Consider the following 19,534-nt stretch of genomic DNA (forward strand, 5'->3'; position numbering starts at 1 on the left):
ATTTAATGAATTACTATTATGTTAATTACTATTATGTAATCATTATACGTATACTTTCGATTATTTTTCGTGTAATTTACATAAGAATTTACAATCGTAAATACAATTTCATATAATATAATTATAGTCATAATTGTATTGTATTTTACAATTAAAATATCAATGTTAGATTATAATTAAAATACAATTATAACTATTTATAATTTACAATTTACAATTTACAAATTTATGATGCTATCAATATCAAATAATAATATTCCATTTATTGAAATATTTAATAACATCGATATAATAATTTGATATTGATAGCATTAACATTTGGATTTAATATTATATTTGATTTAATACACATATATTTTTAAGTTTTAATATAAAATATAACATGTTAAGATTTCTTAAACGTTAATAATTATGCAATTTCTTTAATATTTCTCAAGATAATTTTGATAATTTAAATTTCACTTTTAAAACATTTTTATTTTTAAAATATGTTATATTTATTTTAACAACGTTTTTAAAAATAAATTCAACTTAATTAAAATAATTTTAATTTACCCCTAGGATTATTGGAATATTAAAAGAAAGAATGAATCTTACTTAATAGCCCTAACAACCCTATTAAAGGATTCTAATAATTTTAATAGCTCTAACAATCCTACTATTACAGAATTCTAATGATCTTAAGAGCCCTAACAACCCTAATATTAATAGAAGAATTCTAATGATTTTACTTAATAGCCTTAACAACCCTACTTCCTGATTAACTAAAATTATTCGAGATTTGAAGAACCTATCTCTAATCATCACCTCACCTAATCATGTATATATTTTAGTCACGTGCCCTAACCGCGTGCCCTAACCGTATTCTTCAGGCCAGTTGAACCTACCTTTCGTTGATCCTGGCCACTTTCTTTCTCGATCTCTAATCAGAGATCGAAGAAGGAGATAATTACTCCTTCTTTTGCCGGATAATTACCGGCAAAAGAGCGTGAAATATTTACGCTCATTTAGTAACAATTGTTCGTTTTTACAATCGTTCGTTAAATATTGAATATAACTTTATTTTAACTAAAATAAAGCCAAATTACTACAAATTTTTACAAATTTCTATAAATTATATTTTATAATAAAATATAAAATTAATGTGTGTATTTATTACATTACAAATTATTTAATTAATTAATCATTTGGCTTTATATTAAGTTAAAATAAAGTTTAAAAACAATATCTACAAACAAATTCTACGATGGATGAGCTATGAGCAATTAGAAGATAAGTGTGTATTATAAGAATAAATTAGCATCAAAAATTGATAAAATTGATAATTGTTAATGCATCCTTTATTTAATAAATTAGACAAAATCTTTACAAAAAAATCTTTTCTTGATCTCCTTTTTTTTTTAATTAATATTTCAATATATTTTCGCGATAGATGCAAAACATAAGTTCGAAAAAACTTATTAAAATTATTTAATTTAATTTAATTAATTTAATTTAATTATTTAATTTAATTAATTTAATTTAATCAATCATAGCTCATCCATTTTAAGGCAACGGATCAATCTACAATCTACATCTACATCTACATCTGCAATCTCTACGAATCCGTTACCTTAAAGTTAAATAAAAGTTTTTTTCACTCACCGGCACTGATGCGCAACAGCGGAGTTGTTGTTATCGAAGCTAGTTGTCTGTAACATACAAATATAAAATTCATTTATAATAATGCTTACAAAATTCAATTAATATTTAAAAAAATTTTTATCGCGCGGAATTTTATATCCGATGTGTAAAATAATAAGCAGATAAACACGTACGGAAAAATTTTATAAATTTTTGAAACTGTTTTTTAAATAGAAAATTTTATATGACTTTTATAAAAATCTTTCTCTTTAATTCATTTAAATAATAAGATCGAATTATTGTTTATAACAAGTTAACGATTTATAACAATTGATACATAAATAATAGATATTCACCATCAGGTTGCTCCGCCGATGCAAGATTCCTCTCCCAGGCCTCCTCCTCCTCTCATGTTGTTGACGCGCGATACTTTTAACGGCACTCCCGCACTCACAAGCGATATTTTTATATCGCTATTTCCGCTATTTTACGCGCGATACTAAACGGCACTCCCGCACTAATTCGGTACGATTAAAAATTTGGTCGCGCGATGTATATATTTAATATATATATACTTTGTACGACACTCCCGGTTTCGGTACGAACGAAAATCCCATTTCATTTCATGAGAATCAACTTCGAGCCAACAGGTCGGGAATGCAACGATACAACTAGCAAAGACTAGGCCCGAACCGGAAAGAAGACGGAACGATTGACGGAAATAGAGGAAAATAAAGTTCATCAACTCTTCTTCGCGCATAATTATCTTATCTCGTATCGAACCTGGACCCGCTAAGCACGATTTCAGGTGCTCCGCCCGGACATATTATGCCTCCCGCGGTTGCTATATGCTACACCAGGCTAGTAGACGGCAAAAGAAGAGGATACCCACATTTTTTAAATGCTAACATTCAGCAATTTAGAAAATGGGGAGGCAACCCCTTTTACCGAGCGAAAATCGTGCCTAGGGGAATTCACTCGACTCCTCGACAGGGTTAACACACGCAGTGCGTGTGGCTGTAGACGAGCAAAGAGAAGGGACCCATTGACGACCATTCCGAGCAGTCGATCGAGTTCTAACTAATTCGGGCCGAATCACTTGACGAAGCACGAAGCACGAGTGTACGTTGCGTAGCAACGTGTGCAAACTCGAAATCCTAGTTAGTTGGCATCGGAAGTAGAGACTCATGACAATAATGAAATTGGGATTTTTATACGAAAAGTCCAACGCGGAAGCGCGAAAACGCGACGACGCGAGAATACTACAACGCGAAAACGCGGTAACGAAGCGCTTGCCGTCCGCGGCACGTTGACGGCACCGACGACGCGAAAGGGTACTTAGCTTCCCATTCAGGCACCTTAAGATTTATCATAAATAAAAAAATTTAAGATAAACCTCAAGGCACCATCCAAGTACTAAGCCCTCCCACCGCGACAAGGTGTACCCCATGGGAGGGTTATATTATATATAATACATAATTTGAAATTTATTTTGTAATATAGTACATAAATTTAAATTCGCAAATATAAACGATAAATAAAAATATAAAGGATGAGAGAATATCTATTATACAAAGCAATGTTCAAAATAATTGATTTTAAATTTAATTATTGCGCGCAATTAATTTTTACATTTTTACTTTTAAATAGATATATTTTAATATTATAAACTGCGTAATTACAAAATAATTTATATTTCTTACATATAAACTTTTAAAAATATGATAAATAAAAAAATTTCTATTTTTTTATATGTGAAATATTTAAATAAATATATTAATTTGAAATGTTTTATAAGACATAAAAGTATCTGAAAATATTAATTAATAAAAAATTTTATAAATGTTTTAATTATTTTAAAATAAAATGGAATATTTTTTATAAGTATATGTATTATATATGTTACAATTTAAAATCACTTACTGTTACATTAAATCACAATCAAAGAAATAAAACGAAACGAGAAATATGTATATTTTGAATATATATATTATTGATAAATAATTTATATATTGTTGCGTCCGCGGAACGCGGTATATATCGAACGCGATATATATCGAACGCACGCGACACAATCGGCATACGCTGACGCTCGTGCACTCGTAACTAATAACGCGATTTAAGATGCACAAGAATTTTAATAAACCGCGAGTGACATATAAGAATTCAGAATAATCGTAAAATGGATCACAAATAGACGCGCGTCCGCACAGCTTGATAGCTGGGCTCAGACTCTTTGACAGTCGTTGTTTATAACAATATCTTGATATCGCGCGCGGAAACGATCTTCTTCGAAAGAATTCAACGGGTGACGAATACAGCGGGACGGGACGCGGGGACGCAACAATATAATAAATAATGAATGTAATAAATAATTTATATTAATGACTTACATCACATTTTTCATTGGTCCATCCATTTCCAAAACCTCCTTTTTTTCTTTTGTTTTCTTCACTTTTTCCTCGTGGCACTCCAATCCTCGTTGCACTCATTTAAATTCTTTGTTGCACTTACACTCATTCGCGAAAAGTTCCTCGTTGCACTTGCAATTGTGTTTAGAGAAAGAATTTGATAATATATGGAATGTATCACATCACTACTTCACTGCTCAAGAGCCACTGAGCGAATGATCGTAAGTCAGAAACATTACCGCGGTACTGTTTACATCGCCAAGGTTGACTATGTAAAGAAAGAATTTGATAATATGTGAAACGTCTCTCACGTCACTACTTAAGGTCACTGTGCGAATGATAATAAAGCCATGTAACATATTAACAATAGCTATACTGTTTATCAAGGTCGAACACGGTGTTATTGATAATTCTCTCGTTGCTGAAATATTTTCTGTAATATAAAATATTTGCGGGAGGAATATTAAATTATAGAAGTATTTTAATTTATTGACTAAGATTAATTGATTATTTATTAAACTATTCATCATGAAGTCTTTCGTTATGCTAATTATTTGCATCTATTCGATTGTTTTACTTCGTGTTCTCTCACAATCCCCCCCCCCCAAATTATATTTAGATTGTCAAGTAGTGAGAAAGTAACACGGATGGAATATATTTGTGACTCTAAGTATTAAAATAATAATTATTGTCCGTAAAGATTGCAAACATCGATGTGATTATTTAATATGTTGGATTCCTATCACATTAAATCGATTCTCGATTAAATTGTATATTGTTTAATTAACCAGGATTGAGAAAATTTAAAGCATTGATCGAAATATTTAATTCTAATATTGTTAAAGAAATATTATAATAAGCATCGATGATCAAAAAATCATAATATATTTAATTCTCTTGTCCCCTTTCATGTATCCCCTGTTTCAATTTTTATTCGCAGTAATGAATGATTACGATTCGATAAATATTTATCGTTGCGATACAGTTTCATGTCGTTTATCAAAAGTTAATTAATTTTTAATTATTAATATTTATAGCAAATTATGTTTCGATACTAATCGTAATCATGTTTAGTACAAAAATTACAATATACGAAGCGTTTCTCACCACTACTTTATTACTCGAGAGTCATCGTGCGAATGATGACAAAGCCGTAACGTATAGTGTACTACTGTTTATATTTTATATTGCCAATGTCGAACACCGTGTTATCGACAATTCGTTGAAATATTTTATATATTATAAAATATACACTAACGCGAAATATTAAATAACAGAAATACGTTAATTTATTGATTATTAATTAAACAATTTATCACGGAGCATTTCGTTACGTTAATTATTTGCATCTGTAATTCGATTGTTTTACTTCGTGTTCTCTCAGAATCCCCTCCCCCCCCTAAATTATATTTAGATTGTCAAGTAGTGATAAAGTAACACGGATGGAATATATTTGTGACTCTAAGTATTAAAATAATAATTATTGTCCGTAAAGATTGCAAACATCGAAGTGATTATTTAATATTTTGTATTCCTATCATTTTATCGATTCTCGATTAAATCGTATATTGTTTAATTAACAAGGATTGAGAATATTTAAAGCATTGGTCGAAATATATTTAATTCTAACATTGTTAAGGAAATATTTCGGTTTAGAAATCGAAATCTTTTTCATTATGCTTCTAAACTCATTTCTAAAAGTTTATTTATATTCCTTCGTGCAATATCTAGCGGGAACCTATCTTATTTTGTACATACAAACTGTAAAACTTTTATATTAAGCAAATATTGTTACGACTTTTTTACGATTTTTCAATTTATTACATATTTGGTTTTTAACATAAAATCGGGGGTTCCCGGTTTGTTTCTGTGTGTACTTTAATCGTGGAGAAGCATTTACTATTCTGTGCAATTAATAAAAAGATTTCGATACAAAAAGAAATATAATGTTATATCGGTAAAAAAGTCACTTTAGGATCCCCTTAATTAATATCTCGAAATTTTACGTGGTTGTTTGCAAAATGATATAGGACTTTTTAGTTTAGTTTAGCGAGCTCTATTTATGGTTTTTCTTTTGACGGATGATACCTGTGACACCCTGTATATAATAATAATAAAAAAAATAATATATTTTTATTATTATTATAATAATAATAGTAATAAAAAAAATTAATACCTGATTTAGACACGATATATAATTCTATCTATATAATTCTCGTACAGATTCTCTCAGTTCGTTTTGTTCGTGACAACCGAGAGAGAGAAGAAACCGCCCTGGCGAAAATTTTGAAAGAGGAGTTTATAAACAATGTGGCGGAACTATCCAAAGAACGGTATCGTGAGTAGGATTCAGGCGTTTCACTAACTGCTTGCAAATCTGTTCCTGTAGACCGATATGCAATTGCCTCCGTAGCAGCAATCACCGTGTACAATCACAGTGTTGATGGGGTAAGAAAATTTGCAATATTAAGAGTGACCTCGATTAAAGAAATATAGCTGAATGGATCATGTATTAAAACGCGAATCAAATCTCAATGAAAATTATGACAACATATTTCTCAAAATTTATCTTAAAATGAAAATTGTATTGAAATTTCTTTATAAAGATTTTATTATCATTATTGTAAGAATTCAATATTTTTTAATTTTCTGTTTAACATTGATATTTTCATTTTTAAAGGACGTGGCAGCACACCGAAAACATCCATTCTTCCAGTCAAAATGTGAATCTGGGTTTCAGCGACTTGACGTTGCTGATGCAAATCTTCGCTGAGGCTGTCATGAACGGCAGTCATCTCAATAATATACACTGTTTGCCATACGAGTACGAGTCAACATGATAATATATCGACGATGCTCGTTATCGATGCACTTCATCGTCTTTATCGGTGCCTCGACTTATATATAAAAAAATTATGATTTTATATTTCATAAGATAAAACTTTTATAAACAAAAATTTTTCATGCAGCGCATAATTTAAGATTTATGTATACTAGAAGGAAAAATAATTTCACTCATGGTATTAATTTAATATACGATTAATTTATAAATATTGTATAAATTAACATATTCATATACTTGTAATGATTTTTAGTTGACGGAATTGTAATTGTATTTAGGCATTTTTCTTAAAATAGTCTGCTCTTTCAAGTCATCAAGTGTTTTTGTCAAACTTTCTGTGTGTGAAAAAGAGTGGAAATATATATTTATTTCAGGAAATAATCGAAGACTGGAAAGCAAGAAAGTCTTGCTATTGGAAAGTAATGCTAAACGAGACCAGGAACAATATTCCAATCGAGTTGTCGCTTTGAATCAACAGACTCGTACCTTGTTGTCTAGCTTAGGAACATGGCAACATATAGAAGCGGTACGATCAATGCAGGTAGTTCTTCAAGTTATTTTATTCTTTTTCCTACTGTCTTTAAATTATTAAATTATTATATATCAAGTTTGTATTAATAATATAATGTTATTGTGCTAGATTAATATGTAACAAGAAGTTATTAATATGTTAGCGCGACAAGTTAATATTATTTAGAAATTAACAATTTGAAAGATACGGCATATGTAGCAGATAACCAATCTTTACATTAAATATGTCATAATTAGAAAATAACTGGATCATAGAATGTCTTTTTAGTAATTTTTACTATTTTTGTTTATACTACACAATGCAAGAACTAGTCTGAGTTTTCTAAACATTTTGGCTATTATGTTTGTGCACTCTTCTGCCTCTAGAATTAGTTTAAGTATTGATAATTCTATTATATCATCTTTTTTATCTGACTTGTTGAAGATGATTGAAAAGATTGAAGCGCTTACTATGTATGTATATATTCTGTTTTGATATAAATAATAGTTAAAAGATTCTGTGTTACAATTATTGTCCTGTTTCTTATTAAGCGGTCTTCATTCTCACTATTTTTTTGATTTAATATTTAGTATTTTGTATTTAAGAACCACTTTTATCATCCTATTATTATTTTATTGCTCTTTTACATATTACAAGAAATTAAAAATTCTATCAAATTTAGGTATAATTTTTTTAGTAGGTATGGGTCGCATGTTCGGACGCTATGATAACGTTCAACGAGGATCACTTGTCTGAGGAATTGGCATACATAGTTGAAAATGATCTAGTGTTGCACGCAGTCAACACGCAACTTTCTCAGAAAGAGAATGTGACTGTGATTCACGAATCTAAGATCACCGATGTAAAATTCCTCAAGACAGCAACCGAATTTGCCTCTGTACAGCTGGAATCAGGAAAACGATACACAGCTAGATTAGGTAGACTGATAAGTACAGAATAAAAAAATAACTAAATTTTATATAATTTATGATAAATACATATATCTATATAAATCATTTTGGAAATGACATGGTTCGTTAAATCCGCAATTGTTTTTGGATTGTCACTAAAATTTACATCTGAAGACATTTATAATTATTATTGATTTGCTAGTTGTTTGGGAATATCACATTTTTGCGTTCCTACCTAGAATTTTAGATTCTGCTTTTGTAAACCATCCGAGTCTCGGTTTCGCTTTTTTAAAACAATTCAAATGTTCGACAATATAGAATATTAGGCAATGTTAATAATGTTATAAATGCATCGTCAAATCTGCTCTCGGGCGATAATCTCTATCTTGTTCGTCAAGCTATCCAACCTGATAATGATGTCATGGGAACATTTCTTTAGCTCGGCCACGAGTTCGTTCAGTTGCTCTTGATTACTGTCATTGCTGTACAGCCTGCTGAGTCTCGCATGATTCGGTTTATTTGCGGTAATGTTTCCGGATGATGATGTGCCGCTGCGGAAAGTCGCTCGTCGCATTTTCTGCTCGCCGGCCAGACGATACAACAACTGAATGACCTCTCGTGGCAGACGCTTTTCGCGCGGATCATTCGCCCGAATACGTAGGGCACAATGATGCGGTGGATACAACAATAGTGTATTCTTTCTGCACGCTTGTATTATTTGGTACTGATGTTATACGTGCATCTCTTCAGCTCGGCCGCGAGTTCGTTCAGCTGCTGTTGATTTTTCTCATTGCTGTACATTCTGCTGAGCCTCACATGATTCGCGGCGACGTTTTGGGGTGGTGGCGCGCAACAGACGTTTTGGGGCGGTGGCGCGCAACAGACGGGAAGTCGTTTTCCGCTCGCTGGCCAGGCGATTTACCGCCCGGATGAGCTTTCGCGGTAGACGCTTTTCGCGCGGATCATTCGGCCGAATATGGAGGGCACAATGATGCGGTGGATGCAACAATAGCGTATTTTTCCTGCACGCTTGTATTATTTTACACGCGGGAGTGTAATCAAACAACTTAGAGAACAGTATGTTTTCGAAATAAGCTATTATCTCGATGTGACGCACCAACCGTTCGAAACCCGCGCGTTTACGTAACTCCTGGATATCCGACACAGCCAGACCAACCATTAGATTCATTAGTATCAGTGTCACCAGGATAACGAAGCAAAGAAGCATAACATGCGCCGTGCCAGGATACTTGGGCGGTTCTTCACCGAAGAAAACGTTCTCGAATTCCAGCTCACCGGACATCATAATTATCACCTTAAGCATACTGAGCAGCGGATTAGCGAAGGACTTGTAATTGCCGTGCAGCACATTAAAGCTAAGAGAGAAGCCGATTAGGAGACAAAAGTAAGCTGCGAGAAATTTGAAGAAATTTATGGACACTCGCGTAAACATTTGTACATAGAGGCCAAACATGGGAAAACGACCGATCACAATCATCAGCAGGATCCAGGCCAGCAGAATACCTAGGGCAGCAACGTGATGTTGCCATGGACGCGCTGGAGGAATCAAGATGATGCTGGATGCCACGATCACGCTCCACTGTAACCAGTTTTCCCAGCGTTTAGTGTAATAGCAAATACCATAGGTAATTTGGAAGATCTCTTTAATCGCGCATATGCAGGTAAAACTTAATACTGGCCAGAAGAGGACTCTGCTCAGCTGTTCATACGCATCGCGGTAACTTTCATCGTGCCACATATATGTCGCGCAGACGAAGCCGGTGAAGAAAGCGACGAAGATTAAATGGAACAGAAGACTGAGCACGAAAAACTTGCGAATACGCTTCCATTTTAGATGGAGAAGACTCTCACACAATGGATGCTTTAGCATGTGACCTTGACCGGCCTCTACCAAACATAACATCAGGTCCATTTCGCTGCGACCACCTGATAGCAAAGGTTGAAAATCTAATCGCAGTTCACAGTTCACATCGCCCAGCTCGTGATCGTGTAATGAGATTGCTTGATCGAGACTCGTCTTAAATCGCGAAAACACATCCGGAGTACGGCGTATGATGAAGCTAAGAGCGGTGACGCCGCCCGTAGTACGCGCAGTCATGTCGCCTCTTTCTGACAACAACATCATCACCGTACGCGAGTTCTCATTCAAAGCAGCGATGTGCAGCGGCGTGTAACCGAATTTGTCCGCCTTGTTAACTGATGCGCCTGCCTTTTTAACAAAAAACAAAGAATTTCATTAATTCTATCGTTAGAATAGAAACCATTATTTTAATTTTTTTATTACATAAATAGAATTACTTAACGTAATTTATTAGAAAAAATTTATTTACAATGTGAAACGATTAATTTTTTTTATTATTTTAATTAAAAAAAGGTATTCTGTTCAGTGAGTTAAAGAAATTTTCATTTACAAACTTGTAATAAAGTCTTGACCAGTTCGTTGCTTTTCTGGGCACTTGCAACTGCAGCATGTAGAGGGGTGCATTCTTGATTGTCCTCTGCATTCACCCTTGCACCAGCGCTAATCAACACGTCTATCGTCTCTACAGATTGGGCGAACGTCGCCAAATGCATCGCCGTTTGACCACTCGAGTTTCTTGTCTCAAGCCTCGCGCCGGCGTCCAACAGTAATTTAGTGCATTCCGCGTTACCCTTTTCCGCCGCCAAGTGTAGAGGCGTCGATTTCGTGATTCCCATTTGGATTGTCACATCCGCGTTGTGATCCAACAGCAACTTAATGCAATGGACATTGCCCAAAGTAACCGCCGCATGCAAAGGCATCTCTGTATAAGCCTATCAACGAATCATAATTAATTCATTGAAGATATCTCAAATATATCTGGAAGAGATACGTTACTTTGGTAAGAAATTAATTGTTTCTGCATAATTCGCTGTATCAGATAATTAGTAGTATGCCATTTTAATTTTACACTAGCGATTTTTAATTTATAATATTACTTCTCCACTAAATTTATGTTTAAATTGTGGTTGTGAAGAAGAAGCACCTGTGGATTATTAGGACAAGCACCTGCTTGCAGTAGAGTTTCGACGCAATCCACAGCATTGTTCAGCACGGCGTAATAAAGTGGACTTCTTCTGTCATCCACATTTGCCCCTGACTTGATCAAGCATTTAACAGTAACAACGCAACCAGCTGCGGCAGCGCAATGCAACGGGGTGCATTTTTTCTTCAAATCCCACTTACATGGATTAGCACCATGTTTCAGTAGCTCCTTCACGATCTTCGTGGACGTGGTACATGCTGCCAGATGTAGCGGTGTCCTGGAGATAATGGAAATGTATAATTTTTATCAATGATTTATTATAATTACATGCTTAATTGACTAATGAATCAAGGTATCTGATAATTTACTGCTAGCTAGTATAAATTATTCCTATCATAATAAATGAATTATGGTTTTCAAAAGTTCAGCTTCAATTTTTTATGATAAATTTTTAGACGTCTATATATTATAAGTGATATAAACCTTCCATCATTGTCGCACGTAGAAACTGGCACGCCTTTTTCTAACAAAGCCTTAATTATTTCTTCATGACCCAGCCAGCTACAAATCAGTAGACACGTATCCGGCCATTCTGCAAGTAGTTGTACCGGAGTCGTAGTAGCCGCTGCTTTATTTTCGTCAACCAATATAGTCTTTTCCTTAATTCTGCATGTAAAGTTTTAAGTTAATTATACTAGATAATTAATCAACATATAAAATGCTAAATTATAAAGTATAAAAATATTAAATTTTATAATTAAAAATTTTATTATTTTACTTACATAAAGCATCTTATTATATGTAAAATAGATTAGTTAAATAAAATGATCAATGTAGAAATAGAATGATTTTTAACAACAGATACAATTTTCATCAACAAAAACATAACAACATCAAATAGGAATATACACACAATAAATAAATTATAAGAAGCATGACAAATTCTATTTAAAATTCTATTTTTTTATCTTTATTTATTTATTTATTTTTATTTATTTATTTTCTTAATGCAACACGCATAAATTAGAAACGCTAATATCATTCCGTACTCATCTGCGGACGTGGGCAACGATATGCTATGCTTGCGATCCTCACTTTTGTTGAGAGTCACACATTGAAATTCTTCCAGAACCTTTTGTAGAGCATTGCCATGAAGAGTAGGAATCAGAGATAAAGCTATGTCGCCTCCCGGAAGATTCGATAATGCTACTTCGATCTCCTCCTTGCTCCAAGGTTGTTTCTGCGTCGTCGACTCGTCTTGTGATGCGTGACATATGACAGATTCCAAGCTGCTCTCGGAGCTGCTATATGTCCGCGGATATGCTATCTGGTTCATCCATATATCCTCATATCCTTTCTAAATATAATCTACATCAAGACATAGAAAAATCGAAAGACCATCGATGATTGTTTCTTTCACTGACCTTGTTCATAACGTTGGATCTCTTGTTTTTACAGTATCTGTATCCTTGGCGTTGTTTCTCGTCTTGTGATGTGTAACATATAATAGATTCCAAGCTGCCCTCGGAGCTGCTATATGTCGGATATGCTATCCGGATCATCGGAATATTCACATATTCTTTCTCGTATTCTTTCTAAATATAATGTACATCAAGACATAGAAAAATCGAAAGACTATCGATGATTGTTTCATTCACTGACCTTGTCCATAATGTTGGATCTCTTGTTTTTACAGTCTGTATCCTTGACGTTGTTTCTCGTATCAAACGACTGCCGAAGAATCTCTCGAAGTCTTCTTCTTACTGAGACTCGACAAAGTAATATTTTTCTGTGGACTCGCATTCTTAAAAAGATACCCGGATCAAATAAATTGACATACATTACAGTCACATTGCGAATTGATATACAAATTGATTTTTGCACTTGAGAAGCGACTTTCACAATCGTCATTTGATTTAATATAGCAACTCGAATGGCGAGTGAGGCGACAATAACTGTTTATGTTTGATTTAGGTGCACTTCGTAGTAAAGCCTTGTACTTATTATTTCAACTATTATTGATTATAATAATTGAATATTCGATATAAAGTTTTGTATAATGTAAAAATACATGAACTTTTGAAAAATGCAATAGTTCTCTACAACAATTCTCGATATCTGTTAATTTATATATGATTTATTTTTATGTTAGTTGTAAAAAATTTCATCACTTTTTTATCAAAACATTTCGAGTTGCTAGGTTTTTAAAAAGCGAAAAAGCTATCAAGTGCAAAGGATTAAATCAGCTCGACGCTATCTTCTACCAACAATGTTGATTCCGCGATTAATGCGCAATATACTGCTTTACAGTATGAGATTTTTCGAATCAAGTTCACAGTATGAGATTTTTCGAAAATTAATATTATATGATGACTTATCATGTAATATCTTGTCGGTACAACTAATTTTTTCGATGTTGAATCGATGATTTCCTGTTGCGCGCTCTTGCTTGCTGAATACTTAAGTGATAGTTCTGACTCTGCATACCCATAATATATACGCATATGTGTTTGTAAAATACATGTAATATATTTATATAACTCCCATAAATCTCTCGCATTTCTCTCCTATTCTTCCAACGGCGAGGATAGAAAAGAAGAAAATCTTCGACAGTACAAATATTTTTCCTATAGAATCCTTGCTAAGAACGATTATCTTATTATTAATGATATCATTCGAAACAATCATACCAGCGTGTGTATTTGTTTAAGAAAGATTTTTAATTCATTGAAAGACACGAAAATATATATTTTAAGAATCCGTTTGTACAACGAAAACGGTTGATTTATTTCCACTTCAAGTTAAGAGAGAAGTTAAAGAAAGAGACAATCTGATTAAGAAAATGATAATTTTATATTATTTATATTTTAGTACTAAATATATATATATATATTTTTTTTAATTATTATAATGTTTTATACATTTCGAAAGATTTATTTTCTGTATAACAGTTACATGATCTTTCTCATAGAATAATTATAAATCTGAAGAAGATAAATAATGTTTTCTTTCTTATTTTAGTGATATTAATAATAAAATATTAGTAACATTAAATATTTTTTAATAACTTTTATACAAATATAAATTTTCAGATAGAAAAAGTAGTAATTTTGATGTCATTTTCATGTAATTTAGCGTCAAAATGATTATTTTTGCTACCTGAGATGTATATTTTGCTATTGAAACATCGTGTCAGAATGTAATCTTTAACAATAATACCCAGGTAGGAAGCACACATCAATATCACGTCTCCAAACTGGTCATTTTTGGTCATATGTCGCTTTTCCAGCGTTTTCGAATAAAGCAGTTTAATCGATCCAAGATTCTTAGAATGGTAATTGTTCGATGATGCTCTCGAACCGGTTAATCTTCTTTATTCTACAATCTTTATTCTACGTTATAAAATACATTATTATGTTAAGAAAAAGACGTCAAAATGCGGTACATGTCATGATGTCAAGAATCTGTGACATTAGACCGTTTCTTTTACGTTATAAAAACGTCAACTCGTGACCTCAAGAATAGTCAGTGAATGATCAATTTGAAATATCAAAATGACATGTGCTTGCTACTTGGGTAGTTTGTGTATATAAATAGAACGATATTATGTTTACTATTCGATGCATATCATCTCCGGCATTTCTGTTGAAATTTTGAATTCTGGATCAGATCTGACTTCTATTTTTGTAACGTTTATTATAAATCGTTAAACTCGTTTTTCACAACATGTGTCATTTTGGCGTTATCCCGATGAATATCATCTCATGACGTTGGTAATTTTAAGATATAATTTATAGCATTGATGTCATAATAAAATAAATAAAAAGCATACCTATTTGTTTTAGGTGGATGTCGTTAGTAATTCGACAGTGCGAAAAACGATGTATATGTCCTATCGAAACTGGCAGCACGATTGCTGCAACTCTCAAACTCTCCGAGGTAATATTATCTTTAAGAGTTGCTCGTTGATATTTGATTTTCTTGAGAAATTATAATATTTATCAATCAATTTCAGTCTATGGAGAACATTGTCGCTTGGCAGAGATTTCTTCCAACCGGACTTATCATTATCACGTTGTTTCCGGTAACTTGTTTTCCTACTTAATAGAATTTCTACGAATAAGGAATGACATATGTATTAGTGGTAGATGGGTTTGTGTGTCTTTTTGAAACCATGTCATAAATTGTGTTAGTGATTCGCTGAGAAAGTCGCAAAGAAGTTCGCAAAGAATCGAAGGATCTTATAGCGAACTGAATTATATATATTATAACAAGATAGAAAAATATATGGGAAAATCAAAAAGAAAACTACTATCCTCTTTTGGAAACAACTGCTTTTAATTTTCATCTGATTTTCCTCGAATAATGTAATATAAAAGTTCAAAAAACCTCAATCTAAATATGTTATTTTTTGGATTTTTATAAACAATGAAAAAGATTAATACCTGATTTAGCCACGATGATATATAATTCTATCTATATAATTCTCGTACAGATTCTCTCAGTTCGTTTTGTTCGTGACAACCGAGAGAGAGAAGAAATCGCTGAAAATTTTGGAAGAGGAGTTTATAAACAATGTGGCGAAACTATTCGAACAACGGTATCGTGAGCAGGATTCATGCATTTCACTAACTGCCCACACAGCACATTATACTAATAGATAATGAAAAGATGTCTTTTTTAAGTTATCTTTTCGACAAAACGAAAAGATGTCTATAAAGACATCTTTTCGCTTTGTCGAAAAAGATGACATAAAAAAGACATAATAGTATGTGGCATGTGTTTCTTCGCTTGCCGCTACACGGCGAGCCACTCTTAACTTATCTCGTATTTAATATTTATCACGAAATGTATATAAAGAATTAGTAATTAATATAAGATCTGAAACATATTTTTGCCTTACGAGCAGTAATGCCAGAAAGAGGATACTGCTTGCACGCATCAATCAGAGAGAGCCACATACATGTGCTACGCAGAATGATTGTATGCGTGCGAGCCGCATCCTTTTCCTGACATTACTGTTTATCAGTTTAATTTCTGACAAATTAAATTTAAAATAATTTATTTAATAATTTGGATTCCTTGTTGGGATTCAGAATATTAAACAGATTATTAGAATTTAGGCGGATAAATGGGAGAAATAGCCCATTTATTGCGTATATTGAAGTATTCCTACTACCGAGTGTCGATAATCTATATAGAATGAATCAAGTCATCTTTCAGTCGTCATATGGACAAGACTAAAAAGTCACTGAAATCGGGTCATGAGATGACTTTTAGCCATCTTTCCGTCGACTTAACGATGTCAGTAAAAGATGTCTGTGACAAAAAAATGTCCGGTTTTAGTAGTACTTTTAGACGACTTGGTGCTGTGTGGGATATTTATATCTTTTTATTTACAAAACACAAAATGCCTGCTGTGGGATAAAAACATTTTTAATCGTATTTCTATAAATCTTCTTAATTAGCAATAAACTGATCTTTGATATTTATCAATCATTTTTTTAATTATTTAAAAATTTAATTATTAATACATGTATAGAATTTGTCAAATTAATCACTGATACTTCTGAAGTTTTTATAATTAAGACTCGAAAAATATAGATGTCGCAAATATTTTATCTCTTCCTTTATATAAAATATAAAGAATTCATATGTTCCATTCTAATATAGCTAACATTATTTATATATTTTTATTATAATTTTCATACCAGCATAATACTTTTGTGCTTAATACTTTATATAATACAATGTACTAAATTATAAAATTTAATATAATTACAAAATAGTATTACTATTAATAAATAGTTTGTATGCATACTGTCTTTTAGTTTCTAATCATTTCCAATCACTATGCATTTCTATCCAATATATTCTCTTCTTCGAGTTCTTGGATTATTATGGTTTATGGTGTATTCCTTTGTGTTAACATCATAAAAATTACCATCACTTGTCATGCTTATTCCTTCCTATGGCGTCCATTGGAATACTTTCTATGGACATTTGTTCTCAGGTATAGATATTCAAATCACTGTAGTTGCCTTTTTCTATTTTCTCGATTATTGTACCTTTTTCTTTTATTTTATTGAAAAATATTAATATACTTAATATAACAAATATTTATATAATCTTGATATCTCTCTTAGTCTTCCCCTTCGACCTGTTCGACATGGGTGATCCTATCAGTAACTACGATCGGTATTTATAATTCATTTTTATATTTAAGATCATACTTAAAATTATCTTAAATATAAGAAAAGTCTATATGAATATCGGCGTATGTTACCGCCGGCATAACTCGCTAGGTTCACTAGAGTACTCAAACCTCCTCAACCGGCAAATGCCTAAGGTGGAGATACCATCGAGGAGGAAAAATTTTTATTTTCTTTCAATACAGAATTTAATACAAAAGTTAATGTAAAATATAATATAATTTGAAATGTAATACAAAATAATTTATAACATGGAATAATTTTTTACACAAAAATGTCCAAAATATATGTATAATATTTTATAATATAAAATTTATTAAAAATTTTTACATAGTCCAGACAAGATTAGCGACGATTAATCCCTAAGATTATTGGAATTTTAATATATTTTCCTTAGCGTTAAAGGAATATTAAAAAAAATTTTTTAATGATCACCTAATAGCCCTAACAATCCTTTTTTTTTTTTTTTTTACGTGGGGAAAATGCTCTTTATGCACACCCCGGCGGGACCTATTTAGCGGTCCCGCCGGGGCAGTGTTGGGCTCTCACGTACATAAAATTTCGTATTACATAAAAGTACATAAATTTCGTATTACATAAGTACATAAAATTTCGCAAAAGAATTCGTATTACTACAAAAATTATTGAGTGTTAACAAATTAATTTTCATCCTTATATAAATAAAATACCTATAAAAAAAAAAAAAAAAAATAACCTCTTAAAAATTGTTAATATTATTAATATAATTATTGAAATATTTATTAATCTGTTTTCCCTAATATTATTTAAACCTACATTTCCTGATTCTTTAAAAGATACATAATATATTAATCACCTAAATTAATCACATAATAGCCCTAACAATCCTCTACTTCTTGAAAGGAAAAATAAAAACTCTTAATGATCATCTAATAGCCCTAACAATCCTATTTCTCGATTAAGTGAAATTATTCGAGGAAAGCCTATCTCTAATCACGTATATTTTAATTACGTGCCCTAATTACAATCTCTAACCGCGTGCCCTAACCGAATAAATGTCCGACATTGCGTACTATTGTACGTAAAGCTTTTCTTCAGGCCAGTTGAACTTACTTTTCGTTGATCCTGGCCACTTTCTCGCTCGATCTCTAATCAGAGATCGAAAAAGGAGATAAACACTCCTTCTTTGCCGATTAATTACCGGCAAATAAGCGTAAATACCTATTTTACGCTCATCGTAACGATCGCTCGATTTTACGATCGTTCGTTAAATATTTGAATATAATTTTATTTTAACTCAAATAAAGCCAAATTACTACAAATTTCTGTATATTATATTTTCTAATAAAATATAAAATTCATGTGTGTGTATAACTTTTATCATATTATAAATTATTTAATTAATTAAACATTTGGCTTTATATTAAGTTAAAGTAAAGTATAAAAACAATATCTACAAACAAATTTTACGATGGATGAGCTATAAGAAATTAGAATAAAGTGTACGTTATAAAAATAAAGTAGCATCAAAAATTGATAAAATTGATAAAATTATTAATGCGTGCTTTTTATTTAATAAATTAGACAAAATCTTTACAAAAAAATTTTCTTTTCTTGATTCTCTTTTTTTAATTAATACTTTAATATACTTTCTCAATAGATGCAAAGCATTTCGAAAGAATTTATTAAAAGTTATTTAATTTAATCTATCCTAGCTCATCCATTTTAAGGCAACGGATTTACTACAATCTACAATCTACAATGTACAATCTACAATCTACAATCTACAATCTACATCTACAATCTGTACGAATTCGTTACCTTCAAGTTAAATAAAAGTTTTTTTCACTCACCGGCACTGATGCGCAACACCGGAGTTATCGAAGTTATCTACGTTGTCTGTAACATACAAATATAAAATTTATTTATAATAATGTTCACAAAATGCAATCAATATTTCAAAAAATTTTTATCGTGCGGAATTTCATATCCGATGTGTAAAATAATAAGCAGATAAAC

The 19,534-nt window shown here is 31.9% G+C and overlaps 2 protein-coding genes across 2 annotated transcripts; one reads left to right on the top strand and one right to left on the bottom strand.

The window, feature by feature from the left end:
* The first annotated feature begins 6,477 nt into the window (after positions 1-6,477).
* Positions 6,478-19,317, top strand: LOC145966366 (ubiquinone biosynthesis monooxygenase COQ6, mitochondrial-like). The gene is made up of 8 exons (XM_083090417.1): positions 6,478-6,482; positions 6,715-6,824; positions 7,251-7,417; positions 8,088-8,337; positions 15,060-15,097; positions 15,170-15,263; positions 15,340-15,408; positions 19,231-19,317. The coding sequence occupies exons 1-8, from the start codon at positions 6,478-6,480 to the stop codon at positions 19,242-19,244; spliced, it is 747 nt and encodes a 248-aa protein (XP_082946543.1). The 3' UTR covers positions 19,245-19,317.
* Positions 8,346-13,118, bottom strand: LOC145966923 (transient receptor potential channel pyrexia-like). The gene is made up of 8 exons (XM_083091349.1): positions 12,987-13,118; positions 12,749-12,919; positions 12,374-12,681; positions 11,808-11,990; positions 11,325-11,601; positions 10,735-11,112; positions 9,286-10,528; positions 8,346-8,973 (listed from the first exon to the last, which is right to left on the bottom strand). The coding sequence occupies exons 1-8, from the start codon at positions 12,993-12,995 to the stop codon at positions 8,654-8,656; spliced, it is 2,889 nt and encodes a 962-aa protein (XP_082947475.1). The 5' UTR covers positions 12,996-13,118; the 3' UTR covers positions 8,346-8,653.
* Positions 19,318-19,534: the final 217 nt, after the last annotated feature.

This window comes from Camponotus vicinus, unplaced genomic scaffold (assembly GCF_025532165.1).
Source record: "Camponotus vicinus isolate PSW18456_S1 unplaced genomic scaffold, iyCamVici1.0 SCAF_2, whole genome shotgun sequence".
Classification (NCBI taxonomy): Eukaryota; Metazoa; Arthropoda; class Insecta; order Hymenoptera; family Formicidae; genus Camponotus; species Camponotus vicinus.

Excerpts from the sequence above, each read along its gene's own strand:
- LOC145966366 (XM_083090417.1), top strand. Across the intron at positions 8,338-15,059 it reads TAGATTAGGTAGACTGATAA|TTTGGCGTTATCCCGATGAA; the intron begins GTACAGAATAAA and ends AACATGTGTCAT. Across the intron at positions 15,098-15,169 it reads AATATCATCTCATGACGTTG|GTGGATGTCGTTAGTAATTC; the intron begins GTAATTTTAAGA and ends TATTTGTTTTAG.
- LOC145966923 (XM_083091349.1), bottom strand. Across the intron at positions 11,113-11,324 it reads CTTGTCCTAATAATCCACAG|GCTTATACAGAGATGCCTTT; the intron begins GTGCTTCTTCTT and ends ATTCGTTGATAG. Across the intron at positions 8,974-9,285 it reads GTTGCATCCACCGCATCATT|CGCATCATTGTGCCCTACGT; the intron begins GTGCCCTCCATA and ends TGTTGTATCCAC.